Genomic DNA, 23,431 nt, shown 5'->3' with positions numbered 1-23,431 from the left:
TTTTATTGAGATCTGCCTATCACCAATTTTTCCTGTTTATGTTTCAGTCGACCTCTTCAGGATGGAGATATTATCAACATAGATGTCACGGTGAGTAAATCATATAAAAAATAGTCTTTGATCAACTTCAGAATTGCTGGTAGCAACAGGAAGAAGAGTGGATTGAAAATGTGAACTGCACCGATGGAAGTGCTGTTTACTTCGAGACCCAGACGCAAGCAGCTGGTTTCCTTTTTAGTCTTTAACTCTGTGTTTATTCCAAGTAAACCCAGGCCTGACTTGAATTTAGGGCTGGAATCAGATGCACTGAGATCAATGTTGGCCTAAGTGAAATGTCAACCCAATCCTGCTATGTGTCATGTTTTTGAGAAGGTGTAATTGTTATTGATCCACTGTGTAGTTAATGCAGAGCACCACAGCACTGGGCAGCTGCTGAACCTAGATATGTATGAGATGAGCTAGTGCGAAGAAAGCCAGCATTTTTCCTTCACTCTGCCAAGATTGATCTTCCTCTTCCTGCTGATTTTGAGTGGGGCCTGTCATTATCTTACTCTGTCATTAGGGGCTACATTGGCCTGTGTGTGTCAGTCTATTTGGACAGCAACTCTTTTGCTAGCAGTGTTCCTTAGATTTATTAAAATCCCTGAAGGTAGTAACATATTGTTCCATTTCTGGTGCAGAGAGCCTTGAACTCGAAGCATACAAGCAGAGTGGTTTTCTCTCTGAACTTAAGTTTTCACCAAATGGTTAACAGCCTTTATTTAAAAAAATGCTGCTGCTACTACTACTACTACTATTACTACTACTACTACTACTAATAATAATAATAATAACAATAATAATAATAATAATAATTTAACCTAGAAATTGCAAGTTGTAAAAGTTCTAACCTTTTTTAATATTCTTTGCCTTTGAGTATTCTCAGACTTGGATGATTTGTGCTTTGTCAGTGCATTTTACTAAAAAGTCTGATAATGATACCTTTGTATGATGTAGACTATAAATAAATCCTATACATCTGATGATTAATAAACAAATGTTAAATAAATAAATATAATTTAAACATTGAATGAGAACTAATTGGCATATACAGCATTATAGGAATACAGTTTCTATTAATTAGGAAATATATTTAATAATAGTTATTTTATATCCAGACTATAAAACTTAGGTACAAGTGGCAATGAGGTGAAATTTGGCATTCAGTAGTTGAGTTGTCACATATTTAGTTGTTTGAATTAATTCAACCTTTTCTTCTTATCAGTTTGTGTGACGATATAGGCAAAGGTTCTTTTATTGCTGATACTCTTCTGTCATTTTGTCCTACTTAGAATACTTGAACATTTGCTCCACACATATTCTGCTGATATCTTTCCAATTCAGAATCATGTAGAAGGAGGTATTTTATGAAGTGTACCTGAAATAAAGTACTTTTCACCATACCCTTTTCTTTTGGATTATACCTGACTTGGGGGTTTTACATTTATTATCTCACCTAATCACTCCCTAATGAAATATTGCTGCTTTGAAAGAATCACACATGCTCTTCCCTACTGCTTCCAGGGCGTCCAAAGAGAATATTCTATGTCTTTTTAAAATTTCCTGAAGACTTTTAATACACACTTCCATTTTTAACATTAATATGATTTCATAATTGCAAAATTTATAAAACAAAGTGAAATAATTTCAAGTGTCTAGAACTGTGAAGGAATCAAGGAAACATATGTCAGTATCTTAAATTATATTCTTATGAAATAGTTCATTAAGTGAAAGACCCCATTATGAGATCCTACATTTTATCGGAAAATAATCATTGCAATTTATAATTGTTTATGTTTAGCATATATCACAAGAAAATAGACTTCTTTCCCCTAGAAAATTGAATATTAAAAAATAGACAATGTGATACCCTACAGTAGTTGCTCAATAAATATTAAATTAATGAAGTACAAAATGAGTAGTATGTGGGTACAAACAGTAATTACAGACAACTGCCACAGACTTGCAAAAGTATTGTTAATGCCATGTATATTGACTCTTTCAAGTGGTCATTTTGAAAGCTAGCAAAAGTAATACAAATAGGCAAATTAAGATTTATTTTGTTTTGTTTTTCTTATTTTTTCTTTTTCTTTTTTTTTTTCTTCTGGTGCCGAAACCCAGGATCAAGATTTTTAAAACACATTTTTACCTAAATAGCAGTTATACAAACATTCAGTTACAAAATTTTTAAATTACTTTTTTATTAGTAAATATTATATAATATTGGAACTTGTACTTTCTTGGATTGCAAATGGGAATAAACTATGAAACACTACAAGGTAATTAAGGTGCTCTGATATAGTAAAGAAAACACTGGATCAGAGGCCAGTAATCCACCGTATTAATCTGGATCTATTTTTGTATTCTGCCACTAAATTTAGACAAGTTATTTGTCTGCCTCAGTTTCCTGACTTATAAAATGAAAACATTATAAAGACTTTCCCCGCTTCCCTCACAGGGTGTAGGAGGTATTTTTTATTTTTTTATGGGAGAATAGCATACAGATTTAAGACATTAATTCAGTGTTAAAAAAGAAAGTTCAGGTAAATATGTTTTTATAACAATTTCTGCATTCCACTTTATGAGAAAGAGAAATGTGAAAAATAATTACATAGGGCAAATTTATACAAAATGGCAAATTCCAACCTATATCAATGGATCAATATTCAACCCGTCTTTTCTGCCTTTTACACTTATTATAGTGTTCAATAATTATTGATTTTTATAATGAATCTGGTATCTTTCGAGATACCAGAGACCTCTGAATCATTGAAGACCGAAAAAATTATATTTTTTGTAATTTTATTTTTCAACACTATTTGGTATATTCTAATTCTTTCAAAATTGGCATATAGTGTTTACTGTTAGCATTCTGCTATCTGGAACATTCTATTAAGATTCACTTCCAGCAACATTTTTCATTCCTATATTGAGCCACTTCAATTGTTGGAGCTAAATTCTCTTACTGTCTGTTATAACACTGACATATCTATCTTATTTCTTTTTGTCATTATCTATCACACCCAAGTATAGAACTGGTAAATAAAAGATAAGGTATCTTCGTGACATTAACTTTCATGACTTTTCACTATGTCAAATACTTCTGGTTCTCTAAACCAGTTGTAATAATTGTGGATCAGAGTCTTTGGTCACTAATTTTCACATATATAGTTTTGTCTTCTGAAAAGTAAAGTCAGGAATTAAAATGTTATTATAGATTACTAATTATAATGCTGAAATAGCCATAGTAGTTACTTGTTTATTTTAAAATTTTGTAATATTATATGGCTTCATCTTTTAAATTTCTGTAAGGTTTCAGTACATCTTTTTTCTTTTTCCTTTTTGGTAGATAAACTTAAGAGTAATTCAGGAAGGGTGAAACATGAATCTACTAAATATATAAATGAATACAGGGTATAGTTTAGAAGAATAGGATTGTAAACAAGGACATATTTTTAAATTTCTGCCTGTGTTTAGGTCTATTACAATGGCTACCATGGAGATACCTCTGAAACATTTTTGGTGGGCAATGTGGATGAATGTGGTAAAAAGTTAGTGGCGGTCGCCAGGAGGTGTAGAGATGAAGCGATTGCAGCTTGCAGAGCAGGGGCTCCCTTCTCCGTAATTGGAAACACAATCAGGTAAGCCTTACACTGACAAGTAAAGGGAGGGTTGGCAAATGGTACAAAGGTTATTGGTGGCTTGGTATAAAGTTGATGACATGTTTTATGATTCAGAACCATCATTTCAGTCTGATATCAGTATGTGAACTGCCAAGCTGCAGTGTTGTTTCTGGGATTAAAAAAAAAAAAAAAAAAAAAGATTAAAAAAAAGTGAATTATATCAGGGTCAGCAAAGAAACTTATAGGAGCAGCAAGCAATATTTTTATATGGCTGCTTTAGTTTTAGCTTGACATGTGTGTCTGTAGTGTTCCTTTACTTAAAAATCATACCTAACAGGGAAGAAAGTACCTAAGAAAGGGCTAAGCATCCTAACACTTGGTTAATAAGACAGGAGAAAAGCTAAATTTTTTAAAAAGGAGTGAAGTGAAATGTATTCCTATGATACAGAGGTAAAACGTGTTAGCGTAAAGCAAGCCTTACCTTTCAAATTAGTGGGTTAGCAAATAGCCTGAAAGTGATCTTCTGTCCTTTTTTGCCAGGTTCATTTTTCTGTAAACCATTGTTTATTTTCCACACAGCATTCTACATTTGCTTTTTAAGTGTATGTGTATTTTCTGAATTCAAGACTTTCCTTTGTAATCTGTCACCTACTTTTAGATCTTTTTTTCTCCATAATTGTTTTGAAGTAGACATGCAGAATATATGTTTTCATTTAAAAGTAATGCATTTTATTAAAGATGATCACATCAGTACCTTTTAAAGTACTGTTCTCATTAATGTGAACCATTGAATACTTCCAGTTTGTCTAAAGGATGGACAGCTTAGTCACCTTGAAAAGATGGTGCCTTTTTTCTTCATAAGACTTCAAATACTTTAACAAAAAAAAGGCAGTAAAATATCAGTTAAATGTATTTATGGCTTTAAAAATATTGTAACAGTGTCTGAATCAAACTTTAGTAAAATCTCTTTGGGTTATATCTGAGAAGCTTTTATTGAAGACTTTGAACAAAATTGTGTTTTTGACAGTTTTAAATTATAGGCTAACTAGCCTGGGAAAAAAGGATAGTGTCTCTCTGTTCTTTCATAGGAAATGTTGAATCAGACCCCTACTGAGAAAAGAAATTTAATGCATATCTCACTATCTTACTGTCCATGAATATAATAGAAATGAATTCAAAATGCAGTTGTATTTTTGCAAATGGGATGAGTCGATAGATGTACCTCATATTTTTGAACACCTAGGGTTCAACAAATTTACTGGTGGTGCTCTTGCATTTTAACAAAATTTATTCTTCAGTAGAAGGGGGCAGAGAACACTAGATTCTTATTCAAGCATTCTATCGAGCTCTGCATTCATGGCTGTGTCTAAAGGGCATGTCAGCCTTTGATTCTCTCTGAGAGGTAATTATCCTTTTCCTGTCACGGAACAACAAATGATAGCTAACTACAGAGGCACATTTGCAGTAGTCACATTCATCAACTGCAGAAAAAAAAAATTCAATTTAATTGTGCAACACAGCTGCACATGGGCTTTTGAGCATTTCTGTTGTTCTCCCTGTCTCGCTATTCCTCCCTCCAGATCTATTTTTTAAACTTTTTTTCTGGTTATTTTTTCCCCTTTTTGTCTCTTCTTCCATTTTTACTCTCTGTACTTTCTTGTTAAAGTAATTTTCCTTTGTGGCTCTCATTCTTTTTTCCCCATTGAAGGCTATGAATGTAGAAAATTATCACAATTACTCATATAATTGAGCCTCTTTGTAGCAAGTGCAACTCCAGTAGCCTTTCTCCATCATGAAAATGGTTTCATTATAGGGTTTTTCATATTCTCTGACACCATCTACACAGAGGAACAGGCGTGCAGATGAGATGTACTAGGAACAGGCTAGATCAGTAAGGTCACAGTAGGAATAATTAGCTCTGCTATGGAAAGAGCATCTAGGCCTTTTACTGCTACATAAATGTACTGTCCGTGGCTTTTAGTCACAAAAAAACTTACTAACAAATGGAGCTCCCGCCTACTACTTTGAAAAAAAGATTTGTATCAACACTACAATTTTCCATCATTAAGACTAATAACACAGAGCCTAGTATACATCAAGGGGAATAAAAAGAAAAATCTCACATTCAAGTGGCGGCTGGGTGCTGACCTTTGTTCCCTTTTTTGTGTATGACTTAACTCTTTACAAAAAAGAGCCACACGCCACACCAACATGCAGGTGAACTCCAGCTAGTACTAGCAAAGCATAGCATTCAATCGGAAAATCTGATAAATCTCCATGCAGGATAATGCATTTCATTACATATTCACTACATTAATTCTAGCTACATAAAATAAAAGAAGAGTAGAATTGAAAGTGACATTGGATTTTAGCTATTTGGATGCAAAGGTCAGCTTTCGGCAGAGTATGAATTTGCATGTACAAGCTCCTTTGAAAATCAGATCAGTCCCAACAACTGCACTTACAAAACTATGAGAAAAATAACAGACAATGAACTTTTTACTTTTACCCTAATACATTTCATTATTTAGATGGTTTACGTCTGTTACCGGGCAGGAAACTGGCCCAGATTCTAACAAATGTTTATTCTAATGTATTAAAGCAATGTTTCTGGACATCTATTATTTCACCTTTTCTTATTCCAGCAACTTCTTAATGGAGCAAATAAACAAGCAATCTCCACCTTTAAGGCAAAAGTACTTGGTACCATTGCCGTCCAAAGATTTACAACCGTCTTTCAACTCAGTCTCATTTATTTTTAAGATATTCATCATTTTTTTGCATAGCCTCCTGCTACCAATACATCATGAAAAGAACATTCAAGCATCTTTTATTGGTACAATGTTACCAAAAACCTAGTGATCTTTACGGGAAATTTTTGAAATTCTCTGAAACTTGAAGGATAGGATAATCTCTCTGGAGAAGTATTGGCCAAAGTAGTTTAATGAAAACAGTTCTCTATGTGTCCTTTTGCTGCATGAGGGGTGGCTAGTGAACTTTAGGTTATAGTGTTATTATCCTCACTGTAGCCCATTCCCTTTAAAATATTTCTAAATCTGTGTTTTTGTCATTATCTCTAGATGATATGATCTGTACATATGAGAATATTGTGAATGTGTAGATTCATGCCTCACAAATATATGACAGTTCAATCAAAAATAATTTAAACGTATACTTGTAAATGTCATGATGAAAGTATCAATAAGTGGTTTTTAATGTTTAATTCATAAGTATATGTTTTGATATTAATTTAGAAGAATATAAAGCAGATTTTTAAAAATAATCTCTTTCTATTAGATTATGCACATTTAAACAATAAGTGGCTCAGGCAAAATAAGTCATTTTAATGTCATCTGTGATGGATTTTTCTTGACAGCTACTGTAAATTACAATTACACTGCTTCTCTCTGCACATGAAAGTAAGCATTGCAATAAATTATCTTTTATTTCAATCTATCATGTCTGCTTTTCAGAAACAGAAAACCTCAAATAAAAATTCAGTACTATTGTAGGAAAATTCAGTAATTTGTGATCCAGTTTGAAACAAAAAAGTACCAGTCTTTTGGGAAACAGTTTTTGGGTTTCAAAAATATTACTAATTGTATTTAAACATTCTTTGTCATTAGAGGGAGTCCTTGGACTTATGAATTTCTTCATTCAAAGACTACTGCTTAAAATAAAAATCTAGAAAGATTAAGGTAAAATTCCGTAACTTAGAAAATCGGGTGCTATTTGAGATCTTTTAATTAGAGAGATGTGACTATTTAGAGAGTAGTACTGTTTAAAGAATTCATGTAAAAATTGTAATAAAACTATTGCCATGTGCATTTTTATTTCATTAGAAGAGTATGTACTTAAATATAGTACTCCTCTGCCCTCTTGGGGAATGTATTCTTAGTCATTGAGATATGTTAAGAATTTTAATTTATCCAGACAGTATTTCAATTGAGGAAAACTGCCTCATTCTTGAGATTACTTTTTCAACTATAAACTATAACTTAAATGTGAACTATTATAATACATTATAATTTAAAAGTAAGTTCATAAACTACTTTTATGCATCTTCCTCCTCTTCCCTCCTCCCTCTTCCCAAATATTCCATATGAAGGACTTCAAATTATAAATGTGTTCAGGCTCACACAGAAGTGTCCTACCACCTTAGAGGACTTTTAGTTAGAAAAAATCAGAACACACAAGCTCTTACCAGAAGGATTTTTTTTCAGTAGGTTTCAACAAAAAGGAGGGGTATTTCATTGGCGAAATGTCCAGGGCAAGAAGATGCTAATGTTCGGAAAAAGGTCGTGGCCGTGCAGTGGCTGGTGTTAGGGAGCACCTGCAGCACTTCTCAGGCACCCTGCTTACCCAGCTGTTTCCATCTTCCCCAACACACCAGTCAAGAGAAGTACACACACTCCACCTTCCCATGCCACAGTTAGGGTGACCAGTACTCGCTTTCTTGTTAGAGTGGAATTTGCTACCACAAGTCACTTGGATTGTCTCTATGAAGTTAAATTTAAGCCCTAGAATCAGATAAGTAATCTTATGCTTCCCATGTATTCCAAAATAATAGAAGGGGTATGCTTTTAAATAATAATTAGGAGCATTAATGAGATTGTATCCCATTTAGTCCCATTAAGTATGTGTTAAAAAAGCTAACTACCAACCCAAAAGGAAAATACTATGAAAACCTGACAGAACTGTATACTTAGCTCCTGGGAATCAAGCATTGAGATGGGTGCTCAACCAAGGAACTGAGGGAAATTTGTTCTATTCTTTTCCTCTTTCTACATGGCTGTGAAATCCTCTGACCTTTGCATTCATGACACATACATTCTATGAAATTCCAGCAGGATCCAGGCAGTAAATTGTTATAGGAGAATGCACTCGGATATCTTTAGCCACCTAGTAATTGCACAGCTTCTTTTATGAAGAGGAATGAGAGGTGTGATGGGGGAGGGGCCCCAAGTGTTTTTTTCAGAGTGGGCTTTCTTCCTCTCCTCTCATCAGAAATTAAAATGAAGATTGCCATTGTAACACACATTTAAGATGTAGCTGTGATGCCTGCCAATCAGAGCCTTAAAAAAAAAAAAAAAAAAAAAGCTAGTTTGTTTTTTTTTAAGAAAAGAAAATAGAAGAACGGTTTATATTGAATGATCTTAGAATCACTGAGGTTTGTTGAGAATGAAATAACATAATTTACAGGTTTAGGTAGAACCCATTCTTATAAAAGACATCTAAATCATTATATCTTGTTTAACAATATCTCTTCCACCCTCTCTATCCACTCTCCATCCTCAGTTTCTATTCAGAAATTCTGTGGTACAAATAGAAAAGCCTTGGAAAACTTGTTTAACCTGCCCGAAGTGCAAAGACACACAGAAATAACCATAACCATAAAGTACAACTTAGATAAAAACGTTGACTTATCATTCCTGTCTTCAACACATATGTAGTTTACTTATTTTTTGTAGTATCAGTTACATGAAAATCAAATCCGAATGAGAGTCTGCCCATCTGCTATTTATAGTGACATCCTGGTATAAGTGAAGATAATTTACAGATCTGGAGATGAAGTTTAAAAATGTTTAGAGAAAATTCTGTTGACATGAATGCTCGTAAAGAGGCTGGCTAAACACCTTTGAGTTCATGTTAAACTAAATGGAGTCTCTTTTGGAAACTCTAGTTTTGGATCTAAGAGCTTTGGTTTTATTAAGACTTTAAATAATGGTCTTGTAAATCCCAATCCATTGTCATGGTTAAGGTTAAGGCACTATGCTCTTCATCCTCATGAAAATATAAATTGTTAATGGAATATATGTTCTTTTCTTTATGGTACTCCCAGAAATAAACATGTGTGCCTAATTTCAAAAACAACTTCTTAACCTTGTAGGTGAAGATTTTAAGGTTGGGTTCTATGGGCCAGGTTTCATATATATGGAATAGATGGAACTCAAATGATTTGCATGTATAAATAACTAATGAAGCATTAAGCAGTAGGAGTTATAATACTAGCTTCTCTTAAGCATCACAGTAATTAAAAAGCATCCTTTATGAATCTCGTTAATAGTGTAAGTCTTAAATAGAAATCTTAAATGATCTCAAAGTTTCCAAGTGTTTCAAGAATATGGACAAAGCTGATTTGACCTTTTGTATGAATTTGTCTGTTTACAAAATGTATACTGTTTTGAAATAGACCAGAATAAGGGAATTATAGAACTAGAAAGCCATGTTTCTAGATCATAATTTTTTTTTCTGTTTGCTTTCCAAATCAGTAGTATTTTGAACAGTCTTTTTCTGAAACTCCATACACACCAAGCAGGTTTTTATGACCTGCATTACATGCACATGTATTTTGATTATATTGATCTATATACATGTGCATGCACAGTCACTCATTGTCTAAAAATAGCCTTGTTTGAATGCTGGACTAAGGTAAATGAAGTAAACTACTGTGTTAGATACATATCTTTTTTTTCTTTGTTTATCCAAAGGGAGCTGTTACAAGCCATGGCAAAAAAAATTAAATTATTCCTGAAGAATGAAAATATATTGTTATTATCTTACTCTAAATATAACTGATTTTTTTCTTTTTCAGGGAATATTTTAAAGTGACTGTTTTATCTATATGTGCATTAAAACTTTTCCAACTTAATTAAATATTTTGTTGGTTACTTTTAAAGCCACATAACTCATCAGAATGGCTTGCAAGTCTGCCCACATTTTGTGGGACATGGAATAGGATCTTACTTCCATGGACATCCAGAAATTTGGCATCATGGTAAGAAAGCTAATTTGAGAACTGTTTATTGAATGGAACCAGGATAAGGCAGTTTTGCTCCTCAAACTCTAACTTTGAATCCACATTATCACCATTTTGTGTGTGTGTGTGGGAGGGGGTGGGTTACTTAATCATAACCAGCACATTACTATGTTACTGGATTGGAGCCCAGTAGTTTCAATCCTAGCATAAGGTTTATTTTTATTTTTATTTTTTTATTTTTTGTCTTCTCCTGAAGGGCGATGGCTGGAAGGCACTAGGAATATTTGTCTCGAAAAAGTTACTAAAAACAAAATGCCACTGCATCAATGTCCCAGCAGCATGCACATATGACTGTTTTCTGTTTTTCTTTTTCTACCCCCTTCTCTAACCGCTGACTGTTGTGGTTAAATTTCATTACATCCTACACAGTGTTGACAGCTGATGTATTTAGCAGCATGTACTCTTTAGTGATTTCTAGATTATACCCACTCTGTGTTCCTTCCCCAGAATCTCATGTTTTTCACTGTGGGGAGGCAAGAATGGACCAGAAGGGGTTGGGGGACTGGGATTAGGGCAGGAGGCAGTTCTCTGGAGTGTCCTCAAGTGGGGTGCACACCTGCACAAGGCCCAAAGGAAAGTTGGTCCTGAGGCCTTGCCCTTTGTGCTTGAGGTGGGAGCATCCCTCAGAAAACCCCTGGAGACCCAGCAGGTCAGAACTCCCTTTCACCAAAGAGCTCCACCTGAGGCAGCTCAAAAGAGGTCTAGGCAGGAGTGCAGAAAGGGCTTCTCAGACATGTGCCCCACCCAGAACCTACATTTGAAAATATTTGAAGTCATCCCAGTCCTTGCCTCCTATTCCAACCTGCACCCCAGGTAGCTGTCTTCCCTTTGCATCTGTTCCCCCAAGATGTCTTTCTTTTGGAGTGGGAGTGAGGCACAAGACCCAGGACCCAGCTAGCCAGGAGACCTCAGAGCAAGTGGTCAGGGGACAGTGGAAGGGGAGAGAAGTCTAAAACACCCAGGCTGCCCCTGCTAGGCCTTGGCACACCCTTCTTTAGGGTCTTGACCCCAAGTGCAGAATATGCAAAGGCTAAGTGCCAGGAGCCCTATGTTTAACCCCTGGGTGGTAGCCAGCACCCAGGATTCTAGAAACCTCTACCCTCTCTTTTACTGTAAAAGAAAAAAAAATTACCAAGTTTTTTTGTGCAGCTCAAACCCTCTAATTCTGTTTCTCTCTATCCTTCTCTCTATTTCCCATTCCCACTCCCCTTAACTCATGTTTTTTGTTTTGCAGCAAATGACAGTGATCTACTCATGGAGGAGGGAATGGCCTTCACCATAGGTCAGTGACTGAGCTCCTTATGAGAAAACAGTGGCTTCCCCCATGGTAAACAGTAGCGCTGGCCTCGGCCAGGCAGTCCTATGAAGGACTAATAAAGCCAATCACCATAATGAAATAATTCAGATGCATAGTAAATCTGATTAAATAATATCCTCGAGCCCCATCTTCCTAAATCAGATACTTACCGACACGTTTAGAAGACAACGGCAGCCGTCCAACCCTCTAATTCTGTTACCAGCATAATGTGGTGTTTGGTTGTGTGTGTGTGTGTGTGTGTTTTCATTAACACCCAGTAACTAGAGGCGATTATGTCCCTTCTTCCCTGTCAGCAAGAGGCATGTACTCTCTGGCGGCCCATTCCTGGCTGATCATGTGCTTGGTGTCACCACCAAATTCCAATCACCTAAGACCCCGAAGTCATCATAGTTCTGACTGTGGGACTTAATGGAGAAGCAATTAGAGTGAAATAGGAAAATTGTTATTTGCTGATTAATGAACATTTTGAGCATGTTTTAAAAATTCAAATATTTTTTAAAAGTGACTGATATTTGTAAGAGGGACTGGTGTTTGGGTGGTTATTATCCACAGGGTCTTAATTAAGGCTTGATTAAAATGCCCTTTTTTCTCTAAAAAAATTATGAACTAGGCAACTTCATACATTTGAATGCTGAGCATTTCCTCTTCCTACTGTTTAGTTTGTAGTATACTATGTAAGCAACATCAATTATCAGCCTTTGAGAGATGACAACATGAACCCGCGGGGGGAGTACTTGGGAGAAGGGGAGAGAACCTTCTAATTCTCTTTTTTGATAATCAACGGAAACAATGTTTGACAAGAAGCTGATTAGATCACTCCAATAAATATTTTCCCTCTTACAGAGCCAATCATAACAGAGGGATCTCCCGAATTCAAAGTATTGGAGGACGCATGGACTGTGGTCTCTCTGGACGATCAAAGGTGTTTGCTTTCTGCCCGGTTCTTTTAAATTGTATGGGAAGGGAAGCTTCGTCCCGTCCGTAAACGCTGGCTGGTTGCTGCTCCCCGCCCTGCCGGCTCTCACACGGGTCCTGACCAGTGCCGTGTGTTTCAGGTCCGCCCAGTTCGAGCACACGGTTGTCATCACGTCGGGGGGCGCACAGATCCTGACTAAACTGCCCCACGAGGCTTGAGGAGCGGCCTAAAGGTTGCAGAGGCTGAGCGCCTTTTCTCCTAAATTGCTGAAATCCAGCTGGAGAACTTTAGAAGAAACAGGCGCGCACAGCAGGTCGCGCACTAACCTACTTCTCACCTAGTAGCATCATGGAAAAATCCGGTGGGGAATGGCGGTAATTGGGAGCTCAGATCTGAAGCCCTGCGTGGCCGCGCGGCTTCGGAGAGACGGATCCTGGCGTGGGGCTCGGCTTACCAGCTCGAGAAACGCTTATGGAGGGGAATGGTGACACCCCCATTTGAAAGACAAGGGGTTTCTAGAGATGCATTTTTTTCCTTCCCGTGTTTTGACTCTGCTCTAGTAAAAACCTTTCTTAAACCCATTGTGTCTGCGCTCTGAAAGTTACTTGGGCTCGGAGAGGAGGGTAGGCGGTTAATTTTTGAGTTCTGAACTTTTCACGTGGACTCGCAGAAAGAAAAACCCGAACCTAGCTGTTAGCTGAGAATTTTTTTTAGTCTCTTTCCCCCCCCTCGTGAATCCCACTTTGGCTGGCCCCGAGGGCGCTCGCAGAGGCCCCCTTCTCCCAGCCCTTCTGGTTCTTTCCCCCTTCGTAGTCGCATTGCGATGAAAAGATCAGTAGGAATGAAAGGGTTGGTTACAAACATTTCCTTGCCTGTGGACCCAGGGCCTGGCTGTTCTGCAGGGCTTTATCAATCTAAAAACATGATTTTCCTGGTCCCCTGCGGCTTATCCTCCTTGGCCTTCATCCTGCTCTGCGGGACCATCCCAGAGGTTACTTTTGTGAGAACTAAAACACATGCGCGCGCGAGAGAGAGGCCATTTACTGCACTAGGTATTGGAGCATCGGCCTCAAGCCGTTCTAGCGCCTAAACTAACCTCTCCCCATCCTGGCCCCTTCCGACCAAAGTTCAGGCGCTGGAGACATAGAGAATCCAAGAGGAGATTCGAGAACTTTTGAGGGCAAAGGCCTAGTTAGCCTGATTGGAGCCAGTACCTCCCTCCAGCAGGCAGCTCCACCTGCTTCAGAAGCAGGAAATTCAAGTCCCCATATCCTGCATCTCCTAAGGCCCATTTCTGTCCCGAGTACTCTCTCTACCCTTGCATAGTCTCCCCAGGACCTCTTCATACTTGGGCTCAGAGGTGAAGAGGGGTAGGGCCTATAGCAAACCAGGTAAAAAGTAGTTCCCTCTGGTCATGGTTCTAGGAAAAACTCCAGTTAGGGTGTCCTGGCAGGCAGTGGTTGTGCTAACTCTTGTTTCTATGGAAGCAGTTTTGCAAAGTTGCCATCCACTAAGTATAGCTTGGGCGGGAGAGCCAAGAAAATTTGGGCACCTGTAGTTGCCATGACAGGTGGCCTCTGTGATTGGGTCCCAAGAGCCAGCTCCTCTCTGTGACACTGAGTAGTGGGAAAATTAAAAACTGAGGCCAGTGAGCATGCTGGAAAAAGTGTTCAGGTAAAGCTTTTTCCTGAACTCTCAGTTCTCTTAGGGGTCCTCCAACCCCTCCAGCTTTCTTTCTCTGTCCAGAAATGGAGAATTTGGACAGAGATGATTCTGAGGCTAGTGGCTCCCAGAGCTAGAAAAAAATGAGTTGAACATTTACAAGGTCCATGAAAAACGTTTGGGGTCCTGGAGAGTTGGCCAAGAAAACACCTAGAGATGGGCTGCTGCCTGGAACAATCTGGAGTCTCTAGAGAGGAATAAGGCCCAGATGGCCTTGGAAGAGGTTTGCCAGAGAATGAACTTCGCATTTCTCCTGGAGCAATCGGATTGCAATGATTAGCCCTGTATCTTATCTATGGATCAGTTTACTCCGAGGTTTCCCAAGAATAATTTTATTAGAACCATAGGATTTTACCAACCACTGGGATAACATTAGGCTTCTGCAGCAATTATTCCCAGGTGGAGATATTTATGGGACAGGTTTATAATCCTATTTATTAAAGTAACCTATGGTTTAAACATTATACATATGTGTATATATACCAGTATCAGCCAATACTCTGCAGCTCCCTAGGCAACAAACTTCATTTAGAGCGAACTCCGTTTAGCATGCTTTGAAGCTGAAGTTAGGAAGCAGATTTTAAAAACACTTTGTTCATCCCACCCTCTGCCCGCCACTCCTCACCCTTGCCAGCTGCTGGCCCCAAACCTCACCCAGGGTGACCGGGAATCCAGCCCTCGCGTGGCTACAGCCAACACTACCAGGAGCCCCGTCCTACAGTGTCTCCAAAAGATTCTACTCGCAATGCGGGACTTTCGGGATAAATAGGAGAGTTTTGTTTCCTCTCGGGGTTGGGACAGGCAAAGATCTAAGCAAACCAGCTTTTCCGAACAGGTGTCGCCTTAGCGGGGGGTGGGGGTGGGAGGGCTCACATAATAGAGATAAGATCGCAGTTTGAGAAGCTAGTCAAGGTCGGCGTCTACGCGCCAGAGGGTCTTGGCTCAGCCGCCCCTCCCTGGACCTGCTTCTCTAGGGCTAAGAAATAATTTTGGAGTGCAGACACTCCTTCGCCCACATATAATTCATTTGTAAAATAAGCAAGGCTTTGAAACCTTTTCCCAAGGGGGAGTGTGCGGGTCCTTTGTTTCCCGGAGCCAGCTCCATCCCCTGCGCTACGAATGGCTTGGATTTTCCCCTCCACTTGTGGATGGATCGAGAGCCCAGGAGACAGTCACGACCCGTGGCCGCCTCCCTCCCTTTACCCACCCGGCAGTTCTCTGCTATGAACTAAACTGGTCCTGAGCGGCCCAGCCGTCGGGTTTCCTCACGCGTTGCCCTGAGCACTGGGAGTCGTGAGCCACGTCTCCCTCGGTCCCAACCTCGACCACGCGCCGGCTGCGGCGATCACTTACGTGGGCAGGGCCCGCGAGGTGTTCGGGAGACCAGGGGCCCCGGCGGCATCCGTGCTGCTGTACAGGGCGCACCGAGCCACATTCCACACCCCCAAACAGGCGCTAGGAAGGTGCAATTAAAACCACAAGTGCCACACGGGAACCAAGAGGAGGCGAGCGGCTCTGGGAGTTGTCTGGTAGTGTAGTCATTAGCTGGTTGTTGCTACAAAGCATCACCGCGTGGTTGGGTGATTAAGAAAAAAAAAATCTTTTTAAACGTTGGCAAACCCGTTATTGGTTTGGAGGATTGGTTGTAGTTCTCTCTCTCTCTCTCTCTCTCTCTCTCTCTCTCTCTCTCTCTCTCTGCTTTTGTTTTTACTCCAACCACGCTGCCTGAAATATTTTTACTCCCAACATCATGCCCTTAAACCAAATGAAGGGAATTCCAAGGGCAGCTGCTGCTGCTGCTATAGAAGTTAAAAAGGAGAGAAGCCCATGCCACTAATATCTGTAACGACAGCGTCGATGTAATTTGTTTTGAATGTTCATTTTTATTGGTGTTCCCGCTGCCAAAATGTGCTTGATTACAGAGGTTTGTCCTGTGATCATTGCGCGCTCCAGACAGGGGAAGGTGCATCGGCGAAGGTTCAGCTCAGGCCAGATCAAATCCCGGGCTGTTTAACGCTGAAAGGCTGCATGTTGCTATTAGTGTTAAATATATGGCTAATTATGCGTATGAAAATTAAACATCAGTGTTATGCTAATGGGGCGCCTTCAGCTGCAGATCCGAGCACTTGAGACTACCATTTAATCAAATGAATCAGTAACTAATACATCTGCACGTGTGAACTTTCACAAGATCATTTCCCCGGTCCCGTCACACCACTAAATTATGAAAGAAATAATTATCAACACTTTCTAATTACCTAACAAAGTAATTTGGAATTCACCGTGGAGCTGGAGGGATGGGGAACCAACAGCCCCTCGGAGGCAGCGTGGCGCGTGCCACGCCTCGCCGGGGGTGGCTGTGTGGTTGTGACAACGGGAATCTTTTGTGCACTTTTCTGTACCTAGCACCCCAGAAGATAGAAGGCACCTTGGCAGCTTTTGCCTCCACCAGCTCTGCCCCCAGCCCCAGCGGCACCCGTTTTGACCACTGGAAATGAGGATCTTGCGCGATAATGGGAGACATGTCAACACAGAGACATGTGAGCCTACCACTGGCCTGGTTTTGCCGCGGGTTTCGGGGTCCCCCTGGACTCCTAAACCCCAGTACTCTTACAGGACCCCAGGAGGCCGGAAAATGACCACCTGGCGTGCGCAGGACAAGCAGAACTGAGCTGCAGTTTCTTCGCCTCCACTCGGCCCCGCGCCCTTGGGGCGAGTGAGCCTTAGGCGCTCCGCGCAGAGGGAGTGGAGAGGGGAGGAGGCGGAGGAAGGTTGGGAGGGGAAGAGGGGGTGTGTGTGTGTGTGTGTGTGTGTGTGTGTGTGTGTGTGTGTGTGTGTGTGTGTGTGTGTGTGTGTGTGTGTGTGTGTTGGGGGTGGGAGGCGGTGCGGCAGCTTTTCCTGGGAGGAGAAGCGCGAGTTCCTGGCTCTCCGCTCGCACTGCTTTAATCAGACTGGTGCAGCCTGGAGCGTGAGTGGCCAGCTGGGCCGCCTGGAGCAATGCGAGCGGGCCCCAGGGAGCGGCGGCGGCGGCGAGGCGGCCGAGTGAGTGAGTTCGCCCGGAGGGCCCCGAACCTCACCCCAGAGATGTGGCAGACCGGACCCATGCCAGGAAGTGGGGGGCCACCGGGAGAGCGCTGCGCTAAGGCACCAGACGCTGCAAAGAACAGCGCTCTGTTGGCAGCCTCCAGCTCCCCGCAGTGCACGGCTTCGCGCTCTGGAGACCTCAACCAGGCTCCAGAGCCGCCCTAGCTCAGCACACGACTGGGCGGCAGCAGCTAGGAGAGGGGTGCGGGTGTCCTGGGTGTTAGGAATGGGAAAAAGGGAGGGATGAAAGGAGGAGGGATGGGCCGCGGCCCTGAGCCGCTGGTTGGTTTGGGGAAGTAAGGCGCACCGGGAGGCGGGAGGCTGAGGAACAGCGGGCCGCGGAGGTCCCCGCACGCGCGCCGCAGCCTATTGTGCGCCCCACACGGCGCGCTCTGTTGCAGAAGAGCCCCGGCCGGGAAGTGTGGACGCGTCTCTTCCGAGGCCGGGCCACCTCGCCCGCTCTAGTCCAGCGGAGCCGGAGCGCCTTGGACCAATCCCCGGTGATTATGCAAGGCAGCGGACCAATCAGCTCCGCCAGCTCATGAATATTTATGACCTTGGCTGAGTCAAAGCTTTGAAGCGAGTTTTGGGAGCTCCGCAGCATCATGCTTAGACTTTTCAAAGAGACAAACTCCATTTTCTTATGAATGGAAAGTGAAAACCCCTGTTCCGCTTAAATTGGGTTCCTTCCTGTCCTGAGAAACACAGAGACCCCCAAAGGAAAGCAGAGGAGAAAGAGAGACCCACACCCAGACCCCGCGAGAAGAGATGACCATGACCACCATGCCAGAAAGTCTCAACAGCCCCGTGTCGGGCAAGGCGGTGTTTATGGAGTTTGGGCCGCCCAACCAGCAAATGTCTCCTTCTCCCATGTCCCACGGGCACTACTCCATGCACTGTTTACACTCGGCGGGCCATTCGCAGCCCGACGGCGCCTACAGCTCGGCCTCGTCTTTCTCCCGACCGCTGGGCTACCCCTATGTCAACTCGGTCAGCAGCCACGCGTCCAGCCCCTACATCAGTTCGGTGCAGTCCTACCCCGGCAGCGCCAGCCTCGCCCAGAGCCGCCTAGAGGACCCAGGTACGTGCGCCTGCCAGGGAAAGGTTGAGGAAGAGGTACGAAGGGAGGGAGGGGACGAGGAAGGGTGGGAGGGCGGGAGAGAGAGAGAGAGAGAGAGAGAGAGAGAGAGAAAGGAGGGAGAGGGCGAGAGAGAGGTGGGGTGGGGGTGGGGAGGACGCTGGAACAGTGAAGGTTTCGGGTATCAATCTATGGATCCTTGTCATAGCAAAGAAAATTTTTAAAAATCCACCCAACTCGCAACTATTCAGCAAAGGATAAGTAAATCCAAGAGCATTCCTAGGCACTGGCTGGGCCTCTGGGTGGCTCCGTGCGCCGAGCACACAATGCCCCGCTGAAAAACAGAAACCCACATGTGCACGTATTAGTCTCAGTAATTATTTATTGCGTAGCGCTATAAACAATGTATGCAATTAAGGGTAATTAAACCTCCACTATCGCCTGCAAAAACAGAAAACTTTCCCTGCAAGGCAGGAGCTGAGCGTCTGGGAACTGCCCTAGTCCTCCTGCAGCGGCACCGCTCGGGCCCTCAGACTTTGCTGGGCGGTTCCCCGGTTTTTCGAGTTTCTTGAGCGGTATCTCTCCCGGCCCTGCCTCCGCCACCCTCGGTGTCCACTCCCCTTGGCTCCCCGCACTAAAGGCTGTTCTTCGCATTAACAACGGCCCCTGCTTCTGCTGTCCCTTCAGGGGCTGACTCCGAGAAGAGCACGGTGGTGGAAGGCGGTGAAGTGCGCTTCAATGGCAAAGGGAAAAAGATCCGCAAACCCAGGACGATTTACTCCAGTTTGCAGTTGCAGGCTTTGAACCGGAGGTTCCAGCAAACTCAGTATCTAGCTCTGCCGGAGAGGGCGGAGCTCGCGGCCTCCTTGGGACTTACGCAGACGCAGGTACTTCGCTGCTGCCCCTCCGGCGTGCAGGCTTCCTGCGGCCGGGCCAGTGCCTGAAGCTTCATTTTTGCTCACTGGGCGTGTGTATGCGTGCGTGCGTGCATGTGTGTGTGTGTCCTTCCTCCCTCGTTCTCTCTGCCCTAGCTGTCACTGCGTTCTGTACTGCGTTCTGTACTCCGCGCTGCCCACCTCCGCCCCCCGCCCCCCCCCCCAGCCCTGGACAATCTGATTAGGGAACAGGGAGGATTTCCCCTAGACGTTTTGTTTGGGGACTCTGAGGTCGCACGTGCCTGAACAAAGTGGAACAATAGATGCAGGGCTTAATCTCTTCTTTGCCTTTAAAGTATGTGGCTAATCACTTGGGGGCCTGGGCCCAAGCCTTTGTCTCCCTCCTCCTCCTCCTTCTCGCCCGGCACGGGGTGGGGGAATCCTGTCCTCTGTCCTCTCACCTCCCAAGTCCCAGACCCTGGAGGAGAAACGGAACCTTCCTTCCGGGATTTCACTAAGGCTCCCAGGAGCCATGGGCGGTCTCATGATGACTGGCGCGGGTTTCCAACGTCTAGGCCGGGATTTGGAGCAGAGCTGGGGAGAGCAAACAGATGCTAAGGAAAGGTTGATTTAAGTCCAAATGAAAAGTTTAACAAAACTCTCAATCAGCCCCAACTCCCTCAAGGACAGAAAGGATCGTGCAAAGAAAAGATGGGTAGAATCGTAAATACATTTTCCTCACTTCTTTTCCTCCACTGGATTTTTAATTGATGTTCATATTGGAATTGAAGGCTCTATGTTGTGCAGGCGCTACATCTTCCCTGGACGGTTGCCAGGATTGGTCTGAATCCCTGGCAGGGGAAAATCTAGATCCCAGATCACCCCTCACCACCACGCCCCCTGGCTCTAGGAGAGCTTCGGTGCTGGTCACCCGCAGTAGCTCCCAGTCTTTGGTTCTTAGTGGTGTTGCTGCTGGTGGTGGTGCTCTGCTCCCCCAGCAAGGAGCTGCCCTGTCGCGCGGGGAAACATGGGGGATCCTTTGTCGCTGTACCACGGCCACTTTCCCCAGGACCCCAATAGGCACAGTGGACCTAGCCCGAGTCACTGTCGTTGTCCGCCCTTGCAGGTCAAGATCTGGTTCCAGAATAAGCGCTCCAAGTTCAAGAAGCTGATGAAGCAGGGTGGGGCGGCGCTGGAGGGTAACGCGCTGTCCAACGGCCGAGCACTGTCCGCCGGCTCACCTCCGGTGCCGCCTGGCTGGAACCCCAACTCCTCGTCTGGGAAGGGCTCGGGTGGCAGTGCTGGTTCCTACATCCCCAGCTACACGTCGTGGTACCCCTCGGCGCACCAAGAAGCTATGCAGCAACCCCAACTCATGTGAGGTTGCCTACCTGCACCCGCCAACCTCTTTCCCGTTTCCCCTGGCCCGGGCCCCTCCCGCCTCCCGGTCCATCCACCCCGTCCGTATGCCCTGGACCCAGAGAAAGGCCCAGAGGGAAAGAAGAAGGAACAGTGAAGGCAAAAGCAGGACGCCCGTCGCCTCTTTGGAGCCCCGCGAGGCCTCAACCCGCGACTTCCCTGGCGCCACACGCCCTCGCCGGAACCCTGGCCTGGATCTTGAGGTGACAACAGACCGCGGCCTCGGAGTGCAGGCACAGCCACCCGAGCCAGCCAGAGCAGCAAGAAGAGCCCGCTGAATCCGATCCGAGACCCTCAGCTGTGTCGGACTATCAGGAAAAAAAAAAAAAAAGCAATGTAGAAAAAGCAAAAGCTCTTTTCTGTCCTGTCCGTCTCTTGTCTCCTTTCACTCTGTCTGTGCGCTGATGAAGTCGAGGTCCTCATCTGTTCGCTGTCCTCATTCTGTGGCCTCTGAAAAAAGTCACTAGGTCCGAGGAAGCGTAATCTACCGGGCAGCCCAGTTCCGGATACTGGAACTTTCTGTCTTTTCGACCTTTTCCTGGGCCTGCCTATCCATCTGTGTAGCTTGTTCAGGAATTGGGGAAAATTGGAGGGAGAGGGTTTTATTTATTGAGAAATGGACTTTGCCTGAGGCTGAATGTTGACCAGTTCTCGGTTTGGGGGCAGCACGAGGAGCACATGGTCTAAAAGTACTGATGACTTTAAATGCGCCCACCAGGAAAAATTAATAAGGAGGACCTGGTGATTTTTAACTTATACAGTACCTTTTGTACTTCTCTGGTATAGAAAGGTTGGAGCCGAATGATTTGCTTCTTTTTTTTTTTTTTTTTTACATATCCCTAATTATTTTAAAAAGAATGAAGTGAAGCCAACCCAATTTCTCTTTTCGAGAGGAACGCTTAGTCTTCTTGCCAGGACAAGAAGGAAAATCTGAATTCCCTCCTTGGGGAGATAGAGAGGACTGACTGATGGACAGCAGTGAGAAAACAGGCAGGCATGAGTTAGAGGTCTAATGCTAGTGGGCTTTAAAGTAAGAAAAAAGCAGCTTTACAACAATCCCCAGAGGCTCCACCACAAATAATGCCAGTCACCACCCTAAACACACAGTCTCCAGTGCAGGATTTAATCACTGTACATATTATTGTTGTTGTTGTTAATTATTATTGTTATTATTATTGTTCTGTAAACATGTTGCACAAGCTTAGCTTTTTTCCGTTCCGTTGTGTGTGGCTGTAAAATCTGATGCTTTGTGAAATGAGAATCTTGACATTTGTGAAATTTGGAAAATGTGATCAATTGAAATCAACCGTGTTTTGTGTTCTCTATGTCAAAGTTTAGTTTTATATTGAGAATGTTAACTTATTGCTTTGTATCTTGGGGGGGGGAAAGGACTTTGTAAATAAGTTATAAAGTTTCTTTGAGACAGTAAAATTATGGTTTCGAGAAAGAGCTGTTGTCTGGTGTGCTGTGTAAGGGGGTGCTGGGGGCCTGGCCAGGCTCCCACTTCTGGGTTTACATAATGCAGGGGTAGCAACCTCTGGCTCCAGACATACCAAGAAAAAGGCCCCCAGGACGCTGGTCTGAAACTGTTCCTCTTTCCCAACTCCTGACCACCAAGGGGGCTTAGAGATCCCTATGCGAGTCAGACGGGTAGTGGCAAGGGTCCCTGGAAAGGGAGATCCGGAACAGGTGCGGCATGGCAGAGCCTGGGCTCAGGAACTAAAGGGACTGTGAAGGCTTGCTGAGAGGAGATCAAAGCAGAGCTCCAAGGCAGCCGGCTTGTGAGATGTGAGCGGCCCGTATGCCCAGTCACCTCGCGGGAGGCCTAGAAGCTTGGACGCAGGGACACCCGGTTTTGCCCCCTCGCCTCCGCGGAGATCTGGCTTCCCGGCTTTTTCTTGCCTGGAGGGCGCTGGATCCCGACGCGGAAAAGACGAGGCCGGACGCCGGAAAGGGGCCGGAAGGATATGTCTGCCATGCTACCCCCAATCAATCAGTGAGCTCCGGGGAGGATAGTCCTAAGATGACATCCTGGCCCCTCCACAGCCACTCCCACCCACTCGGCCCCATCCACAAGGAGAGGCCCATTCCTGCCTAATGATTCCGGGCTCTTCTCTGCGTCTAGGAGAAATGGAGGTGCCAAGGAGGGGCAGGTGGGCTCCTTTGACTCATTGGAACCAGAACGCTGTCCAGGTCAAGTACCCAGGCCAAGGCATTAAGGGGGCACCTCCAGTGGAACGCTCAGATCAGTTTGTTTCAGGAGGACGTGAGCTCGGTGCAGCTAGAATCAGTCTGGCTCCCTCCTACGCCTGGTGATCCCAGCGCCCCAGCCCATCTTCAGCTCCAGACCCCGCAGCAGAGCTGAGGGACCTCAGGAAGGCTGCCGGCCCCGACGGCTGCTTTGAGCGATTGCCGCTTCTTTCGCACCCGCCTTTTCACACTGCTTCCGGCTAGGGCTGCCCCCCGCCTTTGGGGGGGCCCTTCGCAGCGCGCGGTGGGGAGCAGAGCGGGGAAGAAAGCGATCTGTGTTGTGACAA

General features: G+C 43.8%; 2 protein-coding genes and 1 long non-coding RNA gene across 5 annotated transcripts in view; 2 read left to right on the top strand and 1 right to left on the bottom strand.

The window, feature by feature from the left end:
- Positions 1-13,297, top strand: part of METAP1D (methionyl aminopeptidase type 1D, mitochondrial) — a 67,744-nt gene extending 54,447 nt beyond the window's left edge. For all 3 annotated transcript variants that reach the window (XM_016123861.2, XM_036237496.1, XM_036237497.1), the window contains 6 exons: positions 48-90; positions 3,517-3,680; positions 10,343-10,440; positions 11,717-11,764; positions 12,644-12,722; positions 12,856-13,297. In XM_016123861.2, the coding sequence (XP_015979347.2) occupies positions 48-90; positions 3,517-3,680; positions 10,343-10,440; positions 11,717-11,764; positions 12,644-12,722; positions 12,856-12,934 (511 nt within the window). In that variant the 3' untranslated portion in view covers positions 12,935-13,297. The remainder of the gene's footprint in view (positions 1-47; positions 91-3,516; positions 3,681-10,342; positions 10,441-11,716; positions 11,765-12,643; positions 12,723-12,855) is intronic.
- LOC118613790 overlaps positions 1-23,431 on the bottom strand; it is a 67,552-nt gene that overhangs the window by 41,404 nt on the left and 2,717 nt on the right. The gene's annotated exons all lie outside the window — the stretch shown is intronic.
- On the top strand, positions 17,926-21,225 carry DLX1 (distal-less homeobox 1). The gene is made up of 3 exons (XM_016123870.2): positions 17,926-18,603; positions 19,288-19,487; positions 20,602-21,225. Exons 1-3 carry the CDS (start codon positions 18,291-18,293, stop codon positions 20,854-20,856), a joined length of 768 nt encoding a protein of 255 aa, XP_015979356.1. The 5' UTR covers positions 17,926-18,290; the 3' UTR covers positions 20,857-21,225.

The sequence above is a fragment of the Rousettus aegyptiacus genome, unplaced genomic scaffold, assembly GCF_014176215.1.
Source record: "Rousettus aegyptiacus isolate mRouAeg1 unplaced genomic scaffold, mRouAeg1.p scaffold_m13_p_2, whole genome shotgun sequence".
NCBI classification, from domain to species: domain Eukaryota; kingdom Metazoa; phylum Chordata; class Mammalia; order Chiroptera; family Pteropodidae; genus Rousettus; species Rousettus aegyptiacus.
This window is presented reverse-complemented; position numbering and strand designations above follow the sequence as displayed.